Source organism: Camelina sativa, chromosome 6 (genome assembly GCF_000633955.1).
Source record: "Camelina sativa cultivar DH55 chromosome 6, Cs, whole genome shotgun sequence".
Lineage (NCBI taxonomy): Eukaryota > Viridiplantae > Streptophyta > Magnoliopsida > Brassicales > Brassicaceae > Camelina > Camelina sativa.
Genome location: NC_025690.1, coordinates 15,581,639 through 15,602,884, shown reverse-complemented (window position 1 = coordinate 15,602,884; position 21,246 = coordinate 15,581,639). Strand labels below are relative to the sequence as shown.

General features: G+C 36.8%; 4 protein-coding genes across 4 annotated transcripts; 1 reads left to right on the top strand and 3 right to left on the bottom strand.

The window, feature by feature from the left end:
* On the top strand, positions 1,625–2,183 carry LOC109133422. Its single transcript, XM_019246529.1, has one exon. It carries the CDS (start codon positions 1,804–1,806, stop codon positions 1,981–1,983), a length of 180 nt encoding a protein of 59 aa, XP_019102074.1. The 5' UTR covers positions 1,625–1,803; the 3' UTR covers positions 1,984–2,183.
* On the bottom strand, positions 13,738–17,442 carry LOC104711881 (cell division control protein 48 homolog D). The gene is made up of 9 exons (XM_010517511.2): positions 17,306–17,442; positions 17,025–17,190; positions 16,527–16,755; positions 15,661–16,427; positions 15,351–15,572; positions 15,176–15,247; positions 14,806–15,087; positions 14,351–14,710; positions 13,738–14,252 (listed from the first exon to the last, which is right to left on the bottom strand). The coding sequence occupies exons 1-9, from the start codon at positions 17,332–17,334 to the stop codon at positions 13,947–13,949; spliced, it is 2,433 nt and encodes an 810-aa protein (XP_010515813.1). The 5' UTR covers positions 17,335–17,442; the 3' UTR covers positions 13,738–13,946.
* LOC104791586 (thioredoxin-like 3-3) lies at positions 17,606–18,455 on the bottom strand. Its single transcript, XM_010517510.1, has 3 exons — positions 18,284–18,455; positions 18,147–18,172; positions 17,606–18,002 (listed from the first exon to the last, which is right to left on the bottom strand). The coding sequence occupies exons 1-3, from the start codon at positions 18,416–18,418 to the stop codon at positions 17,783–17,785; spliced, it is 381 nt and encodes a 126-aa protein (XP_010515812.1). The 5' UTR covers positions 18,419–18,455; the 3' UTR covers positions 17,606–17,782.
* On the bottom strand, positions 19,026–20,787 carry LOC104791585 (WAT1-related protein At3g53210). Its single transcript, XM_010517509.2, is given in 7 exon segments — positions 19,026–19,327; positions 19,408–19,559; positions 19,644–19,991; positions 20,023–20,080; positions 20,149–20,265; positions 20,343–20,405; positions 20,508–20,787. Coding segments are annotated over 7 exon segments (1,116 nt in total). The 5' UTR covers positions 20,693–20,787; the 3' UTR covers positions 19,026–19,134.

The window sequence follows — 21,246 nt, the reverse complement described above, 5'->3', positions numbered from 1 at the left end:
CTATTTGATTTGGACATATTTGGACATGGTTCTATTTGGGTTGGACATATTTGGACATGGTTCTATTTGGGTTTTGACCATAAATATCTATAAAATGTATATATCCATTTGGACACACCCATTTAGACACACCCAATTGACATCCCTACATAGAAGCATGTATATTAATTTTTTAATACAGTAGTAGTAGTATTATTAAATATTTAAATTTATTTAAACCAATTACATGATATAAATGATCACAAAAGATTAAACATATTTAAAGTTTACATAAAAACTTACAAGTTACAACGTTCCTAAAAGGCTAAAACTAAACCAACCTCCACTCTGAATTGAGTTATCCACTACTAACGAAGATGAAGCCCACACAATTACTTCTCGGCGCCGACCAAAAAAAATAAATTCTATATCACGCGTGTGTGTATTAGTCTTTTGGTGTTTAATCATCTGATCAGTGGTATATATTTGGATTCAGACGTAATGATCACGTGGGATTTAAAACCTCTCGCTTACAGTTAACAAAAAATATAACAACACAAAGAAAAAGATGGAACAAAGAATTCTTAGTGTTGTTACTTCAATAGGGTCACTCACGTATGAAATTAAAGAAGAGGTAGTACAATCAATTTTGATACGTAAACTTCAAAAAAAAAAGTGTGGTTTTACTTTTTTTTTGTCGTGCGAACCTAATGAGCTACCACACGACGACCATAAATTACCGTATGTGGGGTTCGGTCTACGCAGACCGACCATTCACATTTCATATGTTCACCAAAGATCTACCAATGAGTACACCAAAATTAACTTTAACGTTTGACTAAGAATATAGCTAGAAAACATTTAATAGTAGAGAACATCGGGTCCTAGTCCATGCTGTATGTGGTCATATCTCTTCAAGTTATACACACATGCAAGTTTGTCGCATGACTCCAACTGTGATTTGTGAATACGCATTTGTTTACAGCTCAAAACTTTGTTATAATTTAATTTCCAGCAATTTGTTTCATAAAGATATAGTCAGAAATGTTAGCCTTATCCAATTCACACGTTTACGTTAAAGAAAATCAGAAGTACATTTTTTTTTTCCCATCAGAAGTACATTTTTTTTGTTTGTTAATTACGAATTAAATTAAACATGCTGTTTCTAAATCCAAATGCATTTTTTGATATCATCAAAACTTTAAATGGTATAAATCATCATTCTTCAACATAAAAATAAAAAATGAATATATGTCAAGTTTTAATAAATTACTAATCTTATAACTATTTTATATTAAAAGTTTATATGAATTGTAAATAAAAATAAACCTTACTGAAATTAATAGCCAAAGTTACCCACACGATCTCTATATACAATCGTTAATTGCATATTCCAAGATAACAAATATATATACACGCTATTTTATTATTCTACAGCTTAACTCAATCTAGAGATCTCTTGTAAAAACCTCAAACAGTACTTCACCCAAAACAAAACCACACAATTTATATCACGTTAATATTTTTATTTTCTTGTCTTCTAAAAATGTATAATATTACATATATAAGTGTTACGTATTCTTACAAATAAACAAAAATATGTCACATATCAATCATTTATTGTACCAAGCCAGTGACCCTCTTTATAATTCAAGGGCTTAGCTCTCTCCATATATTGACTAAAACTCTCTCCCTTTCTCCCTCTTCTCACATTTCTACAACAGAATTTCAGAAGCAGAAACTACAACAAAAACTCTCCATTTTTCGGCAAAGAAAAATCTAAAACTTTGAATTTGTCGTCGTGGTGTTGGAAATCATCAAGTAATGGGAGAAGAGAACAGCACGAGCAGAACATGCAAGCCGTCGAAGACCTTCAAGGCGAAGTGTAGTCACATGGTGAAGAAACAACGGGCCAAGTTTTACATCCTTGGCCGTTGTCTAGCCATGTTAGTCTGCGGGCGTGACCGTGACCGCGACCGAGACCGAGACCGTATTGTGATTTAGATCTTTACCTTATATATGTGTTTTTTTTTTTCTCTCTTCTCTCTTCTTGTACTTTTCTAATTTTTTTTGGTCGCGTTGCCGTTTTTATTTTTCCCTCTAGTGTCAAACATTTGAATTAGGGTTGAAATTTAAGTTATGTATACACAAGATTATAAGCAATTGATGTGAATGCATTCATGGAATGCTTTATTTGAATTTTATGTCTCTCGTGTGAATGAATCGAATGACATCTTCTCAATAAGTTTTAGTTGCTCAGGTAATAGCCTTTTTTTTGTAAGTTGGAAAGATCTTCAAATATTTATATAGTTTATAAGAAACTTTATTGTATATCAGAAATACTCAGACGACATGCATTTGAGCCTCCAAATGCTCGTTGTCGTTAATCATGTGAATAATAGAACAGCAAAACATCTCATAGGCCCATAGAGATTTAAAGAATAATCCCAAAAACTTTGAAATAATCTGTCCCAGTTTTTTGGCAACATTTGTTTAGTACTACCAGTTATATACTTATACCGTCATGTAGTGAAATATATATCTTGAAAACATAGTAGATATTGAGGTCAGAGATCAAATCTCATCCACCGTACTTTCATGTTAGGCACTGCAGAGTTTTAAGTGACAAAAAACTATAGCTTGCTATAAATTAATTAACCTCATTAGTATTAATTTAGTTTGGATGCGCAAATTATAAACATAAAGCATGCATGATCGATAGATTGATAGATGTGATTAGGTCAATGCACAAATGAATCGTCCTTGATTGAGAGTGAAATCATACATTAATTAGCGTAACGATACCAGCGAAAAAAGTAAGAGAAAAAGGTGGAGAAGATAGAATGTAATTATGACAAAGTCTACGTACGACCTGAGAGTCCATGTGACTCGAGTCTAAATTCATACTAATAATGCACAAATCGAAACTGTGCTCTATTCGCTTTTCTATTTTGTCGGTTTAGGGAGGGCGAGATTTTTGATTATTGTGTGTTTTTTCCAATTTTGAATTTTCATAAAATTGAAGAGGATAACCAAACATCATTTTCCATGCGTTTATAAAATACATTAAAAGGAAAAGCAAAAGAATAATAGATTATGGAACTCAGGATTCGCATCATACAGCACACAAGTGAAAATAATAGTAACTCTATATCTTAGGACTTACGTGTTCATTGTAATGCTTTTTAGTTCGTATAAAATCTATTCTTTATTTGTTAAAAAAAAAGAATAAAAGATATTGCTCTTTCTTTATGTAAACAGCATGTATTCGTGTATTATACGTACGTAAATTGAATATGATATGAATGTGATTCTCAGTATTCGTGTACTATAGTACTATACGTACGTAATTTGAATATGATATGAATGATGACATAGTCAATATGATTCTCTGTTAGACTATTTATGATCGTAATTATCAATGTATAAAAGTTCTTGCTATTTTAAGATATATATATATATATATGTACTATAATCTCTAAATATATATATTTATAATTAACGTCATTTTTTTGATAAGTCACTGTAAAATATAGCTAGGATATATACGTAGAAAAGTTATTTTCTTTCCTAACGTACAACTATATGCATATGAAGAAATAAAAGTAGAAAGTGAAAAAGGCGATGGCGAACTCCTGGTTCCCTAACTCTCTCGTCTCCCCTCTCAACCCTTCGGCTACGGCTGGTAGTCTCAACCGCCCTCCGCCTCTTCCTCCAGATCCCCCTGACCCTTCATCTCCTTCTGACTTTCCTTCTCTTGCTTCAGGTCTTCTGTTTCCTCGTAAACAAAAAAACTTTCACAGAACTCAAATTACTACTGTTCCTTGTCATGTAGAAGTTACTTCTTCTTCTACACTTCCTCCCCAACCCCTTCATGAGGTTGTCTCTACGACTCAGCTCTTGACTTCTTACTTGGTCTCCTCATCAAAATTATCTTTGAATCCCATATCTGGTTCTCTTCCTTCTGGATCTGAAAATGCTACAGTAGCTACAAAAAACTTGAATCCTTCTTCTACTACTGTTCTTTCTCCTTCTTCTCAATCTTTTCATGGCATACTTGGGACTACTCCCTCTCAGTTACCTGTTTCCTCCCACTCTCATACTCAAAATGTTAAACTAAGTTATGTTGTCATCTCTAAAACTTCTCCCCCTCTCCCCTCCCATTATCCTCCCACTTCTCTAAATGTCCCGTTACCTCCTAAAACTGCTACTGATCCAATTTCATATGCCTCAAAAGTAAAACCATCTGTAGATAAATCCTTGAAAAGGTTATCCCCTGTCTCTTACTCTCCATCAGGGGTCCCAAGAGTTGAAATTCCTGATGAAGTTTTCCAGAAAGGAGCCGAACTTCATAAAGACTTTATCATCTGCAAATTCTTTGGTCGGATACCGCCCTACCACCTTACTCAGAGTGTCCTAAACTACATGTGGGGTAAAGGTAAACACCTGGAAATCCATCTCTCCCCAGCAGGAAACTCTGTTCTTGTTAGACTGCCAAATAATTACATTAGACAGAAAGTTCTAGAAAAGAGAATATGGTATGTGGAGACTACTATGTTTCATGTGTCCCAGTGGTCTACCTCTTTCGACGAATCTTCTCCTTCTCTACAGTGCATCCCACTCTGGGCCCACCTAAAAGATGTTCCTTTTGACCTCATCCACCAACAAGGACTTAGTCACATTGCTGGACTCATTGGTGAACCAAAAGAAACAGATGACTGGACCATTAATCTTACCAGTATAAGTACTGCTCATGTAAAGGTGGAGGTTGATTCCACTAAGCCGCTGCCCCCAGTTCTTGAAGTTCTAAGGACAGATGGATCACTCTTCACTGTGAAGGTTGAATACCCTTGGGTGCCTCCGATTTGCTCCCACTGTAAGGAAGTGGGTCATATTCTAAGGAACTGTTTGCTAGCTCCACCTCCTGCAGCGCCTTCTCCACCTACTGCACCCACAAACTCTTCTGGTGCGCAGGTTGTCCCTCATACATGTTATCTCTGTAAAGAAGTTGGTCATTTTATGAGAAATTGTCCAACAGCGGCTAACTGTTAGACCCTTGTTACTGCTAAAGCAAAGAGAAACCATGTTCCTAATAGTAATCATGTCAAGCACACTGCTCCAGCCGCTCAAACTGATCATGTTGCTCAAACTGTTCCTGAAACTCATGTGACTACTAATTTACCTTTTGAGTCAACTCCTGCGTCACATATAAAGTCAACTCATGTTGCTCCAGTACCTACCACTAAGCCAGCTTCTGTGTCACCTACTGAGACATCCCAAATAGAGGAGCCTACCACTGAGCCAGCTCCTGTGTCATCTACTGAGACATCTCAATTAGAGGAGCATATGGTTATTGATGCTACTCCATATAAAGAAACTAATCAGTCGGTTATTACCTCTGAGTCTCCAATTGCTGTTGACTCTCCTATGGATGTTCAGGTGGATTGTGTTTTGGCTCTGAAAGCAGAGTTTGTGTCTCGTCCTATTGTGGTCTCAGACAATTCGTTTGCCTTACCTTTAACCAATAAATATGATGGCCTGAAAACAACCCCCACTTCGTTTAACCCTTTTATCCCCTCTGAGCCACCATACACCAACACTAACCCACCAAAGTCCCTCTCACCTACCAAAATTCCTCCTTGTAGACCTGAAAATCCAGATCCAAACTCCTACTCAGTAATAACCTCTCAACCCCTGTTTATACCTTCACCCATTAATTCTAATGTTTCTTCTTCTACTCTTGGTCAGAGTCCTCTTTTTACCCAGAAAGAGGCTCAATCCAAACCCCAATGAGTCCCCATATATCTTTTTGGAATGTCTGCGGCCTAAATGACCCGGATAAGCATCGACCTTTTGTACAATGGCTCTATACTAATCAGCCAGTTGTGGGTGCTATTTTGGAAACACACATAAAAGAACCAAATTTGAATCAAGTTATGCAAAAAGTTTGCCCTGGCTGGCAGTTTACCTCCAACCATGATACTGATGACGATGGAAGGATCATAGTTATCTGGAAACCTTCAACTACTGTCCAAGTGCTTCACCAGTCTAGGCAATCAATCACCTGCAAAATTCAGATTCAAAAGGAAACAAGCTTTATTTTCACTGCTGTCTATGCTTCAAACATCAGAGAAGAGAGAACTCATTTGTGGGATGACCTCCAAGAAATTCAGACAACTCTTTTCCTTGAAAATCAAAACTGGATAATTGGTGGTGACTTTAACCAGATCATCCATCATGAAGAGCATTCTTCAACCCATGTCAACCACCTCACCAGAGATATGATGGAAATGAAAGATCACTTACTATCTCTGGGCATCTTTGACCTTAGATTTCAAGGTTGTAACCATACTTGGACAAATAACAGACCAGAAGAGCCTATCACAAAGAAGTTGGATAGAGTGTTAGTCAATGATAATTGGATCAGTAGCTTTCCAAACAGCGTAGCCTCCTTCTTACCTCAAGAATTCTCTGATCATACTCCTTGCATTATTGATCTTTCCTGTCCTCTCCCAGTTGTTGGCACAAAACCCTTCAAATTCTTTAACTTCCTTTCCAACCACCCTCTTTTTCTATCCCACGTTGAGGCTGCATGGATTGATAGTGGAGACAGAGTTTTAGATCTTTCATTACTAGGGTTTAAGCTGAAAATTATAAAGAGAGTACTAAAAACACTAAATAAAGAGAGTTTTTCAGATATTCAAAGGCGAGTGAGTGTTACTAACGATTTGTTAAAAGTTGTGCAGGTACAAGCTCTTGATAATCCATCCTCTGACTCATTCCAAGCTGAAAGGGATCTCCACTCTAAATGGATCTTCCTTAGGGGAATTGAGGAGTCTTTCTTCAAGCAGAAGTCTAGAATCAATTGGTTACAGTTAGGGGATCAAAACACTTCTTTCTTCTATAGAGTTGCAGTTGCTAGAGCATCGTACAACTCTATCAGATCTCTTTGCGTGGATACTGGACCATCTACGTCTGACCCCCTTGAAATGAGTAACATTGCTGTCTCTCACTTCCAACAGATTCTTGCCCCTCATGATCTGCCGCATATCACTTCTCCATTCTCTTGGTTTATAGAGCTTCAGAACTTCCACTGCAGTGAGCGCCATAAAACAGTCATGTCTTCTTTTCCTACTGCTGCTGAAATCACATCGACCCTCCTCAAGCTGAACCCAAACAAATCTCCTGGGCCTGATGGATTCACTTCAACTTTCTTTAAAGTAGCTTGGCCAATTGTTGGTTCTGAAGTTGTGTCAGCCATTCAACGTTTCTTCACTTCAGGGTTCCTCCCATCTGCCACAAATGCAACAATACTGACGTTAGTCCCTAAAAAACCAGGCTCTACTTCTATCTCTGACTACAGACCAATATCGTGCTGCAATACAACTTACAAAACAATTTCAAAGCTGTTGGTGAAAAGACTGAAAGTCATCCTTACAGAAGTAATTCTTCCTAATCAAACTGCTTTTATTCAAGGAAGATTACTTATAGAGAATACACTGCTAGCCTCAGAAATTGTACAAGGTTATCATAAGTTTGGAGGACCAAAGAGAATAACTTTAAAAGTTGATATTGCCAAAGCTTTTGATACTATCAGGTGGGAATTCATATTTCAATGCCTAAGAAGTCTCCAAATCCCTGAATCTTTCTTAAGATGGCTAGAAGCCTGCATTTGCACAACGTCCTTCTCTGTTGGGTTTAATGGAACTACTCATGGTTACTTTAAAGGTAAAAGAGGGCTCAGGCAAGGTGACCCCCTTTCACCTTACTTGTTTGTCCTCTGCATGAATTGTTTGTCCATAGCTCTAGATAAAGCAGCAACGGAAGGGAGATTCAACTACCATCCTAAATGCAAGAAGACAAGACTTACACACCTCTGCTTTGCTGATGATTTACTGATCTTTTCTGATGGCTCTCTCCAATCTATCACAAGTATCTTGGAGGTGTTGAAGGATTTTGAAAGTAGATCAGGCCTGGCAGTAAGCATCCAAAAGACATCATTGTTTGCTGCAGGTTTTAAGACACATGAATTAGATCAACTCCAACAAGTTACAAAACTCTCAATTGGTTCCCTTCCGATTAGATACCTTGGTATTCCCCTATATTCCAAGAAGATCACCTTGTTGCAGTGTGCTCCTCTAATCCAGGCAATAAAATCCAGGCTTCACTCTTGGACGGTCAAATCTTTATCCTTTGCAGGAAGGCTGCAACTGCTATCTACTGTTATTGCAGGAATTATTAACTTCTGGTCAAGCTCTTTTATCCTTCCTAAAGGCTGCATCTCAGAAATTGACTCCATATCTGCTAAGTTCCTTTGGAAAGGTAAAACAGAAGGGCATACTGCGGCCAGAGTATCTTGGGAGAATGTGACTCGTAGTAAGGAAGAAGGAGGCCTTGGGTTAAAGGACATTTTAACATGGAATACTGCTTCTGCCCTTAAGCTGATTTGGTTGTTGTTTTTCAGACCTAGCTCCATTTGGGCTCACTGGTACACTACAGAGATGTTAGATGGAAACATTAACAACTTCTAGGTCATCAATACAAGACAGAAATTTTCATGGCTAGCAAATCAGTTGCTGCAACTTCGTGATTTAGCTTACCCATGGATCAAACAATCTGTAGGTAATGGGGAAAACTGCTACTTCTGGTCAAGCAACTGGTCTCCATTTGGAAAAATCAGAGATTATCTTTCACAAGAAGGATCAGTGAGATTAGGTATCCCTCAGTCATCAACTTTAGCCGAGCTGTGGGAGAATGGGAACTGGATCATGCCTCCTGCTAGGTCTGAATCTCTTGTGAGAATCCAAGCTTATCTCTCAACAATTTCACTTTCAGAAACTCAAGACTCATATGAGTGGTGGCCTAATAATCAGATTTCCGAAAAATATATCACAAGTGACATTTACCACCTGCTCCGTGATCAAAAACCGTTAGTTACCTGGTCTAGAGAGGTATGGTTTTCTGGAGGAATTCCTAAACATAAATTTCTTACTTGGTTGATGGTACTAAACAGAAGTCCGACTATGGATAGGATGTTGAAGTGGGGACTAGCAAGCGACCCCACATGCCTTCTTTGCAATGCCAATCCAGAATCACGCTCCCACTTGTTCTTTGATTGTAGTTTCTCAGGTGCCATATGGGCTAATATCTCTCACAGATGCAACTTTAGATCATCTCAAGATTGGGATACTCTTCTCTCCCAGCTTCGAGTATACTCCACCTCCAAGCCAAACAGAAAACTTCTACTAATTGCTTGGCAAGCTTCGATATACTTCATCTGGACAGAACGAAACAATCGTCTGCATCGAAACACTTTCAAATCGGTGGATACTTTGATCCGTGATGTTGATCGTTTGGTCCGGAACAAAATAGCCAGCATACGCCTCTCAAACCCACGCCAAGCATCACAAATGCTTCAGATTTGGTTCTCCTAAGATTCTCTGATCATCATCACTCTTCATCGTCTCTTTCAACTCTCCGTCGTCTCTCTGTTTGTTTTGACTACTTGTGATCTCCGTCAATCAAATTGGGTATTTGATTATTAGTTTTATGGGCCAGCTATCATGTACTAAATAGATTCAAAATTTGGTTTTTTTATTGTGTGTTTGGGCTAATTAGCCTATTAAGCTTTTTAGGCTTTGTAACATTTGCTTTCTCATGCTTTTAGATAGAAGATCCATTATCAAGAAAAACTATATGCATATGCTTTGACCGATGCAGTCAATGTTACCACTATCTTAATAGATTTTTAATATTTTAAACAAAAGACGACCCAACACTATTAAACTAATGTAAAACGAATCCGAAGCCAAAAAAGCAAACAAACTAAAACGTCCAACATCACGTGCATGCTCTTGCAGACTTGCACCAAGGTCTCGAACATTTCCGACAGGCCGCAACTGCTGATTGAACATAGATTATTATTTTTCGAAACATTTTAAGTCGTCAGACAAATTAGTGATGGATACTTGTCCGATCGATACTCTAAAAAATAAAAAAAAACATATCTGACTATTTGTAGATGAGCGTAAATTGCATCTTGATATTATCTATGTCCGATCAAATACTTGGATCGTGAACAGTACATGTGTTGAAAGCCAAATGTAGGTGAAAAAACTGTGAGCCGACAGTGGGATGGGATTCCTCGAAGCGAAAAAGGTGTGCAAATGCACTCGTGCGGTCCCTCGTTACTATTTTTATCGTTTCCCACTGTTTAATTTTTTACCTTTTCTACAACTTTAACCAAAAAAAAAAAAAAATTACAAACATTTCCCTCGAGCACTTTTTTTAAGTAAAAAGATCCTTCTTTTTTGAAAGATCAATTTGTGTTTCTATTATTTATATGATGATGGGATAATTGAGAAACGGAACTTTAAAACTTTTTTCATAAAGAAAACTTGATGTGTATAAGTAAAAAAAGTCAGCATCATTGACGAAATAGATGTGAAAAAAAAAAAAAAACATCGATGGCCTCATAATTATTGTCCCGATAAGATTTAAGGAATTCTTTAATTAACTCTGCTATTTTTATATTTGTGTTGTATTCCACTAACTGTGAATCGGTGGATGGTTTTGTTGTTTCGCTTCTCTTATTCTTTTTGACGCTACTATAATTTTAACCCGTAGTACACCATGTGCATCTAATTTTTATTATTATTTATATTTATATTGTATTTTTTTATTAAATATTTAATGTTTTGTAAATAGAGAAATAACTAAATTTTTCGACTGTTTGTTTAGCTAAATATTTATATTCATTTTTAACTTGTAATATATTTCATGACTATTTGTTTGTTATATTTAGTTTATTTGTTTAGTGTGAGACTTTATTTTGATTTTCAATTATTATAACAAAAAAATAAGGGACCTAAATACATAATAAGTCATTTATACGCTATGATTAAGTCACATTATTCCTAATGATTCAATTATTTTACACAATCTTAGTTAAATCAACTTAATTTTATATGTCAAATATTCTAATATTAATACTATTGACAAATAATAAAATGAGGATTTAACCCGTGTTAGCACAAATTTAATGATAGTTTATTAATTCCAACATGTCGCCTTTATAACCCATCTATTATATAGTATGTTGAATTTTTTTGAATTTTACATATTCATAATATTTTAAAATTTTATTAAGTTTATATATATATATATATTAATTATAATATTTAAATAAATGTGAATCGAAGTTATCCTTAAGTTAAGAATCAAAATTCACAGGTTTTTTAAAACAAAATAGGAATCAAATTATTATTTTCTTGGTTTGCAAAAGATTCATAGATAGAATATTTTCAATACACAATAGAAGTTGTAGTAAAAGATATCATATTTTGTGTTTCCATATTGATTTTGGTGTAATTTTTTAGTTAAAATGGAATGTAAAATATTTAGGAAAGAAAATCTGAACTAATGTTATTTTTGGAAACTTTTGAAAGGTTAATGTTGTAAATAAAAATTTATATAAGCAAAACGAAAAGGGCATAACACAAAATGTATTTCAAAAATGTTAATATAGATTCGAAAATAGGGGAGCAAAAGGAAAAATATTTACGTTAGAGTTTTGGTGTTTTGCAATACATATCACATTACTACATACTTAGGGTTAGGGAGAAGGGAAAGATCTATATAAGTGTAAAGCCTCTAATGTTAGTTTGCAGTTATAGATTATGGAAAAGAAAATCAATTGATTTAATCTCTAGGTCGATATATCAATTAGGTAATTACATTTACAGAAGTACTCCTAGCTACATGCATTCCTGCCACAGTTTATATAGTTGCTACTACGTATTACCAAGTCTAAACTAATTGATATATGTACCGTAGTTTACACTGCTTTTACAGTTTTACTATATTCCGAATGACATATATAATCTCCCACACTGCTTTGTATTTTATTATTGTCGTTGCAAAAAAAACACAAAGTATATAAAAGAATATTAATTGTATTCTTCTTTCTTCTAAGTTAGAGATTGGTCACATCGGTAATGTATGGAATTAATTTAGACTTTTAGCCTTACAAAAAGTAGCAATTTTGAAATAATAAAAGTGAAGATCATTAAGATTACAAAAGCCAATAGAACACACGTAAGAAAAGGGATTGGGGACCCTTTAGGGTTGGAAAAGAAGAAAGAACACGTGCATCTCTCTGACACACGTTGAAACCCAAACACTTGCATCCATCTCTCTTTTTCCTAATCTTCTTTTTGTAATCTCCATCAATTTATTCATCACATTCAACAAACACGATACATATAATGCCACTAACTTCATTCACTAGTTATTATCATATAAGATACATTGTTGTATATTTAAGTAATTAAATTAAGTTATGTAAATTTTTTATCTGTTAATGTCACTTATCCAACTAGATGATGGCATCATTCCCCCTTTTTGTTTTCTAAAAATAAATAATAATCATTATATATACAAAACAAAAGGATTAATTTTGTGATTGCGTATGAGTTTTTCTCAGCTAGACGACCCCCACGTGACGGTGTCCGTTTGTAGCAGTCTTTGTAGACTTCCCACGTGCGGGTGTGTGTTAGATTCTCCAAGAAGGCGGGCCAACCCCAAGACCGTCCCTCCACTTTCGTCTTTACACCTACACATATGCATACTTTTTCTAGAAATTTTATGAATTTGCAAGATGAATAAATTGAGCTACGTTTTTGAAACTAAGATTTGGTATTAACGTGAGGTCCGTGACGTTCATGTTTGGTAGAAGAGTCAAGAAATGAGATGGTCGACATGAACAGACACGTCTCTTTAGTTAAATAAATTGTCTTTTCTTGAGATTTCAAGACAATGGTTACAGTCTAACAGATCTGATGATCGTGAATTTACACTTAAACTCTTTACAGGTATAAGTATTTATTGGGTCGATCTCGGCCTAGTTAATTCCGTACAAGATATGACATATTAAGCGATATGATGGTCCTTCTGACAACGATCGTGATTGTGCACACTAACAAGTAAGAAGTTTGTTTCTTGTGTACTAGCTAGTGCATATAGTATAGTTTACTTTGATGATGACTTATCTTACGGTAAAGAATCTGGATTCACGAGATCATATCATTAACTAGAAAAACTTGAGGTAGAGATCGTAATACATTTAAATGTATACAGTATATACTTTAAGACAATTAACCTAATGTAGTTATAAATATAATTGTGTAATTTCGTATCTCGAAAGCAAAAAAAGTAAAAAACGATAAATGCAACTCTATCTGTATACAAATCTCATATTATGAAAACTTTAATATATATTTGAAATAATGAAAAGAGTCCAAGCCAGATTCAATCATGGAAAAGAGTTGAGATGGGTTCGAAGAATGATGAGCACAAACTCGTGAGGTCGTCTGGCCTGCTAAATGGACCAGCCTGACAAAAACCTGCCAAGACAGACGGTAAGGCCCTGATCGTTTTCATATACTAGTTTACCCACTACGACACAAAAATAAAAACAAAGATTTACCTTTTCACAAAAGTGAAAAAGGACTTCAAATCTACTAAATGCAAAAGGCTTTACACTTTTACAGGTGTTTCTTAGAATTTTACGAAAAAGATTTGAGGATTTTTTCATTTCGACTCTTCTTCACAAACTTTTACCTCTTCTCCATTTGTAAAATTATGGACACATAAACAGACCTCAAGTCCATAGAGGCCCAACTAAAGATACAACCATGATTATCACTTCAAGAGTAGTACAATAGTATCTTCCCAAGTCTGCAGTTTTTGTCCTGGGAGGATTAGAAAAGTCTAGAAGACTAGAACTATTATTTTAGACGTCCACAAGGTTTAGTGCCAAGATCTTATTTCTCGAGTTTTATTACTTTATTTCCATCATGACACTCAACGATTATATACAAAACACACGACAACACCAACGAAAAGTTTTCCAGCAGACTAAGTTAAATACTAAAGAGAGAAAAGAGGACAAAGTCTGATCAGATCATTCAACTGTAGAGATCATCATCGTCGGCTGCTCCCCCGGAAGTGGCAAACGGGTCAGCTCCACCAACCGCGGCAGTACCTACAGTCCCTGTCGGAGCATTTGGAAATCTGAACTCGCTTCCAAACCCACGAGATTGCTGGAGAGTCTGAGCAAAAGCCTGATATTTGCGAATGTCTGCATCACTTACTGATCTCCTAGCAAATTTCATGGATTCCTCGAAGTGACCAGCTTTAATCTCTGCAATCTCCTCCTCGTCCTCTTCCATTGCTTCTGGCGACTCTGCTCTCTTCCTCTCCTTCTCAATATCCTATAGCAAAACAACCAAATCAAAAGATCATAAGACTCGATAACATAAAGAAAACAAAGAAAGAAAGATTCCAGTTTTAAGTTTCAGTTTCAAGATACCTTCTCGATGTTTTCTCTGATCGCATACTTGCAAGAACGTTGGCAAATCTCTGTGATGTCTGCACCGCTGAAGCCTTGGGTGTAGTTAGCAAGAGCCCTCAGGTCAACATCTTTAGCCACAGGGGATTTCCTTAAGCAAGACTTAAAGATTTGGTAACGAGACTCTTCATCAGGAAGAGGAATGTAGATGAGCTGATCGAGACGACCAGGACGTAGAAGCGCAGGGTCGATGATGTCTGGTCTGTTTGTAGCTCCGATGATGAAGACAGTCTTCTTAGCAGACATTCCATCCATCTCTGTAAGAAGCTGGTTCAATACTCTGTCTGCTGCACCACCAGCATCTCCAACACTGTTACCTCTCTGTTATCACAAGAGATGTTCATTTAAGTTATTTGAGATAAAGGTAAAGCGCATAGGTTGCATAAGTAAAGAGCATAAGGAATCGATGACAATACCTGAGTGGCAATGGAGTCAAGCTCATCGAAGAAAAGAACACAAGGAGCAGATTGGCGTGCCTTGTCGAATATCTCTCTCACATTGGCTTCACTCTCTCCAAACCACATTGTGAGTAACTCAGGACCTTTGATACTAATGAAGTTGGCTTGACACTCGTTTGCAATAGCCTTAGCCAAGAGGGTCTTTCCACAACCAGGAGGACCATAGAATAGGACTCCTTTAGACGGTGACATCCCAAACTTCTCGAATTTCTCAGGATGCTCCACTGGATATTGAACAGTCTAAAACACAGAATTATAACATATTAGTTCATATTCACAGGTCAATAGTAAAAACAAAAGTCAGATTGCTGAAAATCTTAATGTTTACCTCTTGGAGCTCCCTCTTGACATTCTCAAGACCACCAATGTCTGCCCAAGAAACATTAGGCACTTCGACAACCTGGTTATAACAGAAAATAACAGTTTGAGAACATGCGTTTGATAAGAATGATACCAAATAGACTTAGAAACCGCAAACCAAAAAACTGATCTCCTGAACTTACCGTCTCACGAAGAGCAGAAGGATTGCTGTTACCAAGGGCAGTCTGGAAATGCTCATTAGTCACAGCCATAGAGTTGAGAATTTCAGCATCTATCTCGTCGTCTTCTAGGTCAATAACATCCATCTTCTCCCTGATGCACTGGAGAGCAGCTTCAGTGCATAATGCTGCAAGATCAGCACCAACATACCCATGTGTGTCTTTGGAGACTCTTTCCAAATCAACCTGAATAAGAGAAAACCATGTCAGATCTGACAAACAGAGAAAGCAAACGAAAAGAAGCAACTAAAGAAAATATACAACAGAGCATTACATCTTCTGCGAGCTTCATGTTCTTGGTGTGAATCCTTAGAACCTCAAGACGACCAATCTCATCAGGAACACCAATATCAATTTCTCTGTCAAACCGTCCAAACCTTCTCAAAGCAGGATCAATGCTGTTGGGACGGTTGGTTGCTCCCATAACGATCACATGCGCTCTGGCTTTAAGCCCATCCATTAGTGTCAAGAGCTGGGAAACGATCCGTCTTTCAACTTCCCCATGTGTCTTCTCTCTTTTTGGAGCAATAGAATCGATCTCATCAATGAAAATGATAGAGGGAGCATTCTTCTCAGCTTCCTCGAAAGCTTTCCTGAGGTTGCTCTCACTCTCACCAGCTAGCTTCGACATGATCTCAGGACCATTGATACAAAAGAAAAACGCACCAGTCTCATTAGCAACAGCACGGGCAATCAATGTCTTCCCAGAACCAGGAGGGCCATAGAGCAAGATTCCCTTGGGAGGTTTCACACCAATGGACTTGAAAAGCTGTGGATGCCTCAATGGGAGCTCAACAAGTTCACGAATCTGAGCCATCTGTTTCCTGACACCACCAACATCATCATACCCAACTTCATCAAGCCTCTCCTCATCCTCTCTCTTAATCGGCTCACCCTCACAGAAAATTTCTGTATCTGGAGCGACCACACAGTATTCAGCAGGATCAGTCTCAATAACCTTAAACTCAATACTCCTCATCCCTCCTCTAACCAAGAAAAAATCACCCTTCCTCACCGGACGATACGCTTCCAAGAAATAAGCTGACACAAACAGACAAATACTACTATTAAACCGCTGTACTAAACATGAAACAAGAGATTAAAAAAAAAAAAAAACAGGAGGAGAAAAAAATCACTTACGTTTAAGGTAAGCATCAAATAGATTTCCAGAAACTCCTTCAATGGTATCATCAACGGGCAAGATATGAACACGCTTGCCATACTTGACATCAGGGCACTGATGAACAGAGATAACATCTGCAAGCCTAACCCTGAGGTTAGACCTAACAACCTTGTTCATCCTAATTTTTGGTTCATCACAAGTATCATCAGCTAAAGCAATACACACAGTATCCTTCCTCTTCTTTCCCTGCAACACAATTCCCAAAAGCAGAAAAAGACACAAAATTGTCAATACATATAAACTAAAGTAACATTCCCAAGACCAAAAACGTATAAAAATTGAGAGACCCAACAATGATGATCCCAAGTTCTAGAAACCCCAACACGGATTTTTTAAAAAAAATCAAACCTTTCTGACCTTACAAGACACAAAACCCTAATAACCCTCAATTACGCTAATTTAGCAAAGGAAACAACACAAGAAGAGCAATAAAATAAAGAAATAAAAAATCAGACCTTGATTAAAACGGTATCACCACGAAAGAGTTGTAGCTTCTCCATGGTGGCAGGGTGAAGACAAACGACGGAGTTATCATCGTTGATGGCCTCATCCACAACTAAACGATTCGCCGCCTTCTTTCTCTCCAGAATCGCTGTGCTAAAATCCTTCTTCGTCCCCTTACTGATATATCATTCAAAACCAAAAAAAAAAAAAACAAAAAAAATCAGAAAAAGCCCAAACACGAAGAGTTAATGAAATCTTAAGATGAAGAAAGTAGTAATCAACAAGTACTTACGAATCAGATGATTCAGCTTCATTCGCCATGTTTGATTTCTACAACAGAGAGAGAGAGCTTCGCCAAAGAGAAGAAGAAGGTTCGAGAAGTGTGATCGGTTCGGTTTCTTATGTGAGAAAATAAAGAAGGCAGGTGTGTGTGCGCGCTTATTATATAAGAAAATATATATATATAAAATATCTGTTTTTTTTTTTCTTGTTTATCAAAGAAAAGGTATTTTTATTTTTCCATTTTTTAAAGTATTATTTCCTTTTCTTTATTTTTTTGGCGTTATTTTAGTTAATTTACAAAAAGAAATAGTACAATTAATAAGGTCGGTCTTATTCTTAATGGTCATTACCAAAAAAAGAAAAGAAATCTTGATGGTTGATTTTAAAGTATGGACCGTCCGATCTCCAACATAGCCCACACTTTACATAAGTCATTAACCCATATACCAAGTAAGCAAGCAAGTACAACCGTTTCTAGTCTTCGGTTTCAAGAGTGGAGCCAAAGACGATCATGGAGCCTCTCTACACCAGCTCCATACATCTCATCGACTTTTTCGCCGTCTCTGTAAAACTGAAACGTGGGTGTGTAACGGATGTGGCGAGTGGTTTCAGGGCACTCGTCGATGTCTGCATAAACAAACTTGAGCCTCGAGAAACTGTTGCTCAGCTTTTGGAATGCAGGAAGTATCTGGCTACATACTCCACACCTGCACAGTTTCAACGCTATAATAATCTCAANAAAAAAAAAAAAAAAAAAAAAGAAAGAGAGTATCGTTCTCATTGAGGCATTTCATCGAACACTTTGTAAGCACGATATGCATATTTTGCAGATACGAAGAACAAAAACGTACCATGAAGCTCCGTAGTTAATAACAGCCTGCAAGTCACAAATACAAACACAAGACGAACCAGTCAGATTACGAAAGAACCCAGCTTTGGATCTTAAAAACGTGTGTACAAAAATGTGATAGTTGTGGCCTGTAATAACCGGAGATTTCGAAGATTTGATGTCGTCAAGAATTGTGAGGAAACTTTGGTCGTCCGGTGCGATTTTCAAATTTCCATCATGATTCGATTTGGACTCCAATTCAAGTTTTGCTTCCTCCGATTCTTGTTTTCTCATTTTTGTGTGTTTGGTTTCGAAATTGCCGATTTTTATCCGTTTCGCGCACCACAAGTTTGATAAATATAACATCTAAACCGAACCACAAGTACCAATTGATTTAAGCCTAAACCGATTTTAACCAATTATAATTTTCAACATCGACAGGTTTTGTTAAAAACCGGGTCAAATTACGAGTTTGAAAGAGGCAAATACGCTGATACAAACAGAGGTACTCTCCTGGAGACCAAACAAGGGAGATGGAGGTGTGGGTCACAAACAAGGTGACTGATGGAGTTGTCTCCTGAAGTAAATATTTTAATGTGACTCACTCTGATCTCCCGGTGTTACATCCCTGGCTCTTCAGTTACATGAATGTTCCTACATTCTTCATCCACTAGACCGATTATATCGTGTTATGGTGCGATGAAGTTCTAGGAGATGGCTATGCTTGTACCAGCTTTTACGAAATTGGTCAGGGTGGGATCAAAAAACATGTTGAGACAAGACAACCCTTTAGAGTTGAAGGTGGACGTAACCCTTGTGTTTCCAACTTTGTTTACGTTCCCAGTCTGGTTCCGGTTCCATAATAAGATGAAGAGGATACACACACAACAACAACAACAACAACAACAAAAAAGATACTCTGTGAGATCTCATGCATATTATAAGCTTTGCTTTTTTGGTCTTTCCGTTGTTATTCTTGTGTTCCGATATGCTGGATGCAAGAATAAAGTTTAGGAAGAAATTAATGGTTGATTAAGAGAAGATATTGGTTTATTATTATGGTAATCTTCTTCATGACCAAATTCGGATGCTGAAGAAATCATATGTTGTCTTTGTTGTTGACAAAGAGCTTCTTGATTCTCCCAACTCTTTCCCATCACAACTAAGTACAGTCCACTCATGATTAATATTGCACCAATCAGTCTGATAAAACAAACATAATTACTGTATCAAAAACTTATTATGTACAATGTAATGAGTAAAAGACATAAATAGGTACATACCCTCCAAGGTAGAAGTGTTCACCAAGAGCAAAAGTGGCTAAAACAGCAGCAATTAAAGTTTGAAGAGGCAGATACGCTGATACAAACAGAGGTCCTCCTCTCTGCACTACATATATTTGTATTGCAAACACCATTGCTGAACCCACCAATCCCTGCATATATATGATTCAAATTAAACAGAATATTTAAAAACAGTCATGATCTAAAATGATACAAAACAAAAAAAAAAAACTTACAGTGTATAGTAACGCGTATAATTCGCCTACTGACGTTATCTTCCAACTCTCTAGATCTCTCTCGAAATAAGCAGAGATTCCAAAGAACTGTAAAACTGCGAAAAGGCAAGAGAAAGAGACAAAGGAGAAGCGAGCTGGATACTTCTTAAGCAATGGTGACTGCAACACAATCCAACTTGACCAACATAAACAGTGACCCATCAAACAAAGACATCCCAGCGTCCAGTTCTTGTTTTGTTCCTCTGATTCTTCAGCTTTCATGGTTTGTTGGTTCATTAAATGCAGGNAAAGTTTAGGAAGAAATTAATGGTTGATTAAGAGAAGATATTGGTTTATTATTATGGTAGTCTTCTTCATGACCAAATTCGGATGCNGATACAATTGTGCCCACCACTTTAGCTATACCATCTTTCCTCTTCCATTTCACTTTCTCTACTCTACAATGGTGTGGTGTGTCAATAATGAGATATGAGGGGAAATGAGATTCAAGAATCAAGAGAAGTACCCGAGCAAGGCGGCCATGAGGAATGAAACAGCAGGAACAGCATTTTCTGTTGCTGATGCAAATGTTGGTGAAGTATTGTCCAATCCAAATATGTAAAATCCTTGGTTCAACGTTATTCTATAACCAAAAAGAAGAGTTTTTGAATTTTAGATTTGTGTCTTATACAATTCAAGGTTTTAAAGACAAGATCATACCCGATTAGTCCAAGAAGGAAGAACTGAATCAGAAGAGTCATGTTCATCGCAGGTCTCTCTTTTCTGTTAGAAATATGAAATGAAAATAATCAGGATTATAAATAAACAAGAATAAAGAATTAGTGATTTAAGATTAGTCTTTGATTTAAAGAAGTGTATATATACTTTTCAAGGAAGTAAGCAGAGGGAGCAAGAACAGAGAAAGCAACGATGGTCCGGTAAAGTGGGAAGACAAGCTTGCTTACTCCCAAGTTTAGAGCGTATCTCATGATCACGTGATTCCCTGCGTACCCTGTCTGAAACACCACCATAGCTATGTGGAGCTTTGCCCTTTCCGGTACCGGAGACATCTTACGATGCCGGAGATGGAGGAAAGAAGAAACAAAAAGACGGCCGGAGAGATCTGTTTTGGTTTTTATTTTTTAAACTTGAAGGGTCTCTTGCGGCGACTTTGTTGTAAACGACAAAAACGAGATAAGACTGTGACTGTCATGTGCAGGGTTGTCTCACGTGAGAATGTGAGATGTGGAATAGTCTCAACCGATTTTAACCAAGTCAAACATCGATAGATTTCTTAACCGGCTCAGTTACGAGTTTGTTCTTGCGTCCATTTTAATCTCTCTTTGGTGCCAAAATGAGATTAGGCTTAACTCAGGAATTACTTCACTAATCAAACTTAAGGAGTGCTTCGTTGGCTTACACTTTTGGATGAGTGGAGAAAAGATGCAGAAAGATCTTGTTTCATCTCTTTTTATCTCAATACCTATTAAAGTACTTTTTTTTTTTTTCAGTCCCTTAAGAAATTAAATTTCTCAAAACCAAACCTGATTGGATATATACTTGCATAAATTATTTGAATTTCTAAGATGATGAAAGCCATAAACCCTGACAAATTTTTTTTTTT